Genomic DNA, 6,000 nt, shown 5'->3' on the forward strand with positions numbered 1-6,000 from the left:
GAGACAGACCCCAAACTCTCTAGCCCTACTGATGACCTTCAACATGCAAGTCCCTGTGCCGCTTCCAAATCAGCAAAGGACATTGCTGCCTGGGAAAAGACACAATGGCAGCCTTGGCTGATGCACACACACACACACACGCACATACCACCCTTAATTTCCTAGTTTCTCAGTGGTCCAGAGACCTGCATTTGGGACCCACTGACACCCCAGGGCTCCCCCAAGTCTGTACACCCAGCTATTCTCATTCTCCCGGCTGGAGACACAGTATCTGTTCATGATCCAGAGCTGGCCTATCCTTCCCCCACCCTTTCTCCCTGGCAAGTATCAGGAGCACAGCTGGGGAGGATAAAATTAGGGGCGGGGCCAAGCAGGGCCCCTACTCAATTGCCTGGGTGGCCTCCTCTTTCCAAACTTAGAGAGGGCTGTGTAGCCTGTGGTGGGGGTCACCAGCTACTGCAGAATGGAGGTGGGCTCCTTGCCCGCGAGCCCCAGGCCTCTCCCTACTAAGCCCCACCCTGTGTTCTGGGCCACCTTGTAAACACCTCCAGAAATTCAGGGGTTCCAGGGACACAAAAGAAAAGACTGTGCAGCCTTCAATCCATGTATCATTGGCCTTAAGCACTTACTGAGTGCCAAGTGTGTGCAGGACACAGGGATATGGAACTAAAAGATCTGACCCCTTTCTTCAGTAGTTTGTAAGTGAAGTAGGAAGACATGATATTAAAGAGGTTTTGGCTTCTTTCAAATGGCTAGGCAAACAAGCAGTTCATGTGAAAACATGCTATGAACATTCAAAAAGGAATCCCTGTGAGCTGGCACAGATGGAAGGCTTCATGGAGGAGGTGAGCCCTGTAAAAAGGGCAGAAGGAACCTCATGGGCAAAGGCACGAGACCACAGACAAGTTCTGCACGTCGGAGAGGACAGAAAAAGTGAAGCCGTGCATGGCTTCGAGCAGGGCTGGGCTGGAGTACGGAGGACAGGGCTTTCTCGAGGGACCTTTTCAATAGGACAGTATGTCACCTGAGGGCAATTAGGGGGCTGTGGGGGACACATCACTTTCCCTGCCCAGCCTGAGGGTCCCTCTAGCTCGATTAGCAAGAACTAAACCATCAGAAGGACTCGTTAGGGAGATTCATAGTTTGGAAAAGTCATTAAAGTTGTGATTTTCATCGTTAGCTCCAATCTTGGGAGAAAACATCCATGTTTCAGACACTTTGGGGGGTTAGGAGAAGTTCAACTTCCTAGTTCTCAGAATAAATGCTGAGCCAGGGCAATAGTTGTGTCAACAGGACATTCTGGAGTTGGCCATCAGAGCAGCGCCAACCAACTACCCAGGAACAAGATGATAACTCATGGCCCCCCACTCCCTTCTAAAGGTTGCTCCCTAACCAGGTCAGATCGCTGGGGGCCAACAGGAAGTTAAGGGGCCTTGGGGGTCATTTCCCCCACGTTAAGGCTGTTTCTGAACACATAGATTTCCCCCCAATCCCCTAGATGACCCAGGCCCCAAGGGCGGGGTTCTGTGGGCAGCCATCTTTATACTTTTGCCCTTCCTGTCAATCTCTCCCCAGCTGAAATTCATCTTCCGTTTTCTGAACCAGTTATCTGATAGCAGTCACTAGTAATGCAAAGCGTGTCACGTATTTCTGGGTTTAGAAGGGTGCACTCCGCCCCACAAGCCCCTCCGCCACACTTTCTCACCTCCCAAGCCTTTGCTCAGGCACCCCCACTCCTCCGAGCAGCCTCCCTTCTTCCTTGCTGCCCACCCAACTGTGCTGACTCATCACCACCTAGATGACACAGCTTGCCATGTCTTACCATGACATGTGGAATCTTCCGGGGCAGGGGTGGGGGACAGTCCACAGAGGCAGAGTTTGTGGCCATCTGTCACCCATTCTTCCCCTGCCTCTGCTCTGGCCAGGGTCTGGGAGGCACCCAGACCACCTCAGACTCCTGTTTTCAAAATGGAGCTCCAGGGATGCCTAAGGGGATGGTGAGGGGTCTGGGTGTCCTCCTTCAAATATCATGCCTCTCTCTCTGCTTCCAGCTGAGACCAATTCCTGGTCTCCAGTTTTGATTTCTGGATCTCCTGGATTAAAATGTGGGTGCCTCGTGGCATTTTAAGCTTTTCACACTTGCTGCTTCAGTGAAAATCATGGATCAGGGACCCAGGACTAGGACAGAGAGGCACCAAGGGGGCAGAGGAGATGAGGAGGGCCTCAGGGGGAAATGTGCTGCTACTCCTTCATCCCAAGAGGACCCTGCACCCCCAGCCCCTTGCACTCCCAGCTGCTTCTCAGAGGATGTACTGGGGCCTCTTGGGGGGCCCAGGAGTGCAGGCTTGAGCTGGTGAGGTGATCCTTTGCTGCCTGTGCACCAGGGCCTCTGTTAGGATCTGTAAAGGGCTAGGTCCCTAGCTAAGTGCCAGCCAGGACCTCCGGGGAACATTAGCTCCTTGAATCCAGGAAGCCCAGGTCAAGGGGCAGAGCTGGAGATTCGAGCTCACACCCTGAATCCATCACTGGCCCTGCTCTGGGTGGGCCCCACCCAGAAAAGCCCCCTATCTCACCCTGGAGTGGTTAAAGGGCTCCTCTCCAAGACTCCAGCAGGACTCTTGTATTAGATCAGACCCAACGCTCAGGAGACCTGAGTTCCACCTTCGCCTCCCACAATACTGGGGAAGGCAGTTCCCCTTTCTGGGTCTCTGGTTCCTCATTGTTAAATTAGGGGATCGATTAGGTCAGTAATGGCCACATTTTTCCAAGAGTGGAATCCTTTTTCAAATGAAATCTTAAGCAGACCTTTAGCATAGCTTTAACAAAGCTGTGAAAATGTTACTGGTTTACTCGCCATGGTGGGGTCACATGGGGGTGCCCGCCAGGTCTCTCCCCACCCCCTGAAAGCTACTGGCCTGAGTGGACTCTAAGAATCCATTCTCCCCAGACTCTGTACAGCTGGGCATCTGTCCCTGAAGTACTGATCCCTGGGCAGACAGAGCGCCACCAGAGTCACCCTCCACTCTTCACTCCCTCCAATCCTTCAGGAAATCCTCTACCCTTTGGAGCCCTTCCAACCCAAAAGGTCCTCTAAAACAAAGCCATGTTTTTTAGCAACAAACCAATATTCACATAGCTCTAGAATGTACCGAGCACAGTTCTAAGCAGGCCTGAACTGATGCATTTCCCCTAAGCTGCTTGGGGGCTGCTGCTTAGCTTTGAACTCAGCCAATCCACCAAACAATTCTATGTGGTGTGTATGGCTAGTACCCCCATTTTACAGGGGAGGCAGGGGCTGGGTCACTTGTCTAAGGTTACGCAGTTGACAAATGGAGGAATCATACCCAACAAATGATAATAATGGTGACAATTATGATTAAGGGTTTACTCTGCAGGTGAATGTGTTCAACTCTTTCTGTGCATTTAGTCCTCAAAGCAACTCTAAAGGGTAGTTACTATTATTTATCATCATTTTATTGGTAAGTGAGCTGACATACAGAGAGTTTAAATAACTGACCCAGTAATGAACCAAGAAAGGCAAGAGGAAGTGGCCAGCCTAGGTTATCCCTGGGGAAAATGAGAAGTTGGCAAGGTCAGGGCCCTGGCCCCTCACCTCCCCTTCCTCCCTGAGAAACTCCTCTCTGGCTCCACCCTGCAGTCTTGGGTGTAGCAGATACTTGCAAGTGGGCGTGGGGATGGGGGGCTCTTCCCCAAGGAATTCTCAGTTCCTCCCACCGCATGGCATTTGTCTTTGCAGAGGTTGCTTTCAAGAGAAAGAAACCAGCATGCAAAATTTCCGGGCTGGCAAAAGGGAGGGAGAAGAACGGAGATGTTCAGATGTAGATGAGCTTAAGGCCCCCTCCCAGACCCTCCCAGCTGAGTGGGGGTCAGTCACCTCCAGCGGCCCGCCAGCTCAGGACTGCACAAGATCGGCCCAACTCTCCCGTTTCACAGAGCAGAGAACTGATGGCCTGGGAGATGAGGTCACACCCCAGGCCAGGGAGCGGCAGGGCGTCCGTCAGGGAAGTAGGCCCGGGACTTTTAAACCAAAAAGCTGGGAATGGCCTCCCCAGATGCGCTCCTGGGCACTCAGAAAGGTTCTGATAGGCTTTCCCTGGGAATCCGCCTCCGACCTGGCGTCTCCACAACACCTGAAGCTTCCCAGGGCGCCCTCTGAGCTCGGCGGAGCGAGAGGACCTTCTCCCAGAGCCCAGCCCCGAGCAATGCCGGAGCTAGCGGGATGGGGCCAGGGGCGACCAGGCGGCGGAGGCGGAGCGGGGACTTAGTCACCAGGGACTCCTCTCCAAGTCAGTTCCCAAACCGTTCGGCGTCACGCATTCCACGCTGTGCCTTCTCCCCTGGGATCCCACAGCCCGCGCGCAGCCGGTGCGCCCTGGATCCTATCCAAGCACCAGGCTCGGCCAGGGCCGGTCCGAAGGTCGCCGTCTACGGCCAAGACAGAGGGGCGGGAGAAAAGGTCCCAGTGGACACTCGGTCCAGGAGGGCCGGTCAGCTGTTGGGCCGCGGGCACCCAAATCTGCAGGGGTCCAGGTCTCGGACCCCACGTCCGGCGGGGCCCCAGAGCTTGAGGGCGCGCGCTGGGACTCGCGCAGCGGCGGGTGCAGCAGGCTGGCGGGGTCGGGACCGCGCGTTTAGTTTGCAAAGTTCAGGCGGGGCAGGAGCCGGAGAGGGGGCCGCGTACACGCGGACAGCCCTGGCTCTGACAGGTAGAGGCGCACTCCCTTGCAACCCGCCCGCCAGCAGCTTAAGGGTGCACTGGGTTCCCAGGGAAACGCCTGGCCTTAGAAGTTTAGTCAAGTCGTCGGGTCCAGCGGAGTCACCAGGGCCGCCCCCTGCCCCGCAGAACCGGGGTCTGGCCTCGGGGTGAGGATCCCGTCTCAGCCCGACACCCCCGAGGTCCCGCGCCCGGAGGACTCTCGGGGACAAGAAATGGAGTTAGTGGAGAGGCCAGGACGGGACTGTGGGGACAGAGAGGGAGGAGGGGGCAGCCGCCCGGACTTACCCCTTGGGGTCCCCGCGCGCGGGCGCCCCGGCGCGTCGCATCATGCAGCCGGCAGCTCCGGGACGGGGAACGGAGGAGCTCAGGCGCCCGGCGCTGCGGAACGCGGAGTCCCGGGCGCCCGCATGTCCGTGGCGCTGGCCCTCGGGAAGGGCCCGGGCCGCAGCCGCCGCGCTCTAGGGCGCTCGCTCCCTTCTACTTCCTGTATCGGAGCGAGCGGGGCTTTCAGGAAGAGGCTGGCCTTGGTGGTCAAGGGTTTTTTGTCAAAAGCCATTCGGCAGAGGCTCGCGGCCCGGAGCCCCCTGGGGCACACGGAAGCCCGGGCGGCCGCGCCCCCGGGGCCGGGCCTGGGGGCGGGGGTTGCCGGGGCCGAGGCGCCGCGCGGGCGCCCGACCTCGGGGTGCCGCCTCCGCGGGCTGGGGCTGGAGCGCAGGCGGCCAGCCGGGCTTCGGAGAGGGAAACTTAGAGAAAAGTCTTCCACTTGGCGTGGGGACGCGGGGGAAGGAAGACGCCGACCGCGGGCCGGCAGGTGGGGAGGCCAAGAGCTGGCGAGAAGTTCGGAGTTCGTCCCACACGGAGCCAAGGCCTTGTCCCAGGGAGCCTCGAAATCGTTCAAAGGCAGCCTCAGACCAGAGCCAGGGCGCCTCCTCCACATTCCTGACAGATGTCCACGCCGCCCCCTCTTGGATGCTTCCTGTAACAAGGAGATCACTCCTCAGCAAGGCGGACTGTTCATCCATCAAGCCTGGCATCTAATTCATCTGTGCCAGCTACTGCAGCTGGAGAACGCAGGGCAGCATACACAAAGGCAACCGTAGATGGGGCCAGGAAGCCTCTCTTCTAAGTGCCTGGGTGCTCAAAAATGCCTCCTGAGTCCAGTCTTTATCCATCATAAGTGTCCCCCAGGGGCAAAATCGTCTAGGTCCAATGCCTTCATTTTAGAGACAAGGAAACTGAGGGCTATGGAGTGGAGGAGATTT

At 57.1% G+C, this 6,000-nt stretch overlaps 1 protein-coding gene across 2 annotated transcripts in view; it reads right to left on the minus strand.

Moving 5' to 3' along the window:
• Window positions 1–5,359, minus strand: part of RIN3 (Ras and Rab interactor 3) — a 173,767-nt gene extending 168,408 nt beyond the window's left edge. The window contains exon 1 of one of the 2 annotated variants that reach the window (XM_032287593.1): window positions 5,024–5,357. In XM_032287593.1, coding sequence (XP_032143484.1) covers window positions 5,024–5,067 — 44 coding nt within the window. In that variant the 5' untranslated portion in view covers window positions 5,068–5,357. Of the gene's footprint in view, window positions 1–5,023 lie in introns of both variants that reach the window. The other variant, XM_032287594.1, reaches the window with a different exon arrangement.
• Between the last annotated feature and the right edge of the window lie 641 nt (window positions 5,360–6,000).

The sequence above is a fragment of the Sapajus apella genome, unplaced genomic scaffold (genome assembly GCF_009761245.1).
Source record: "Sapajus apella isolate SASKATOON/1434 unplaced genomic scaffold, GSC_monkey_1.0 scaffold20, whole genome shotgun sequence".
NCBI lineage: Eukaryota > Metazoa > Chordata > Mammalia > Primates > Cebidae > Sapajus > Sapajus apella.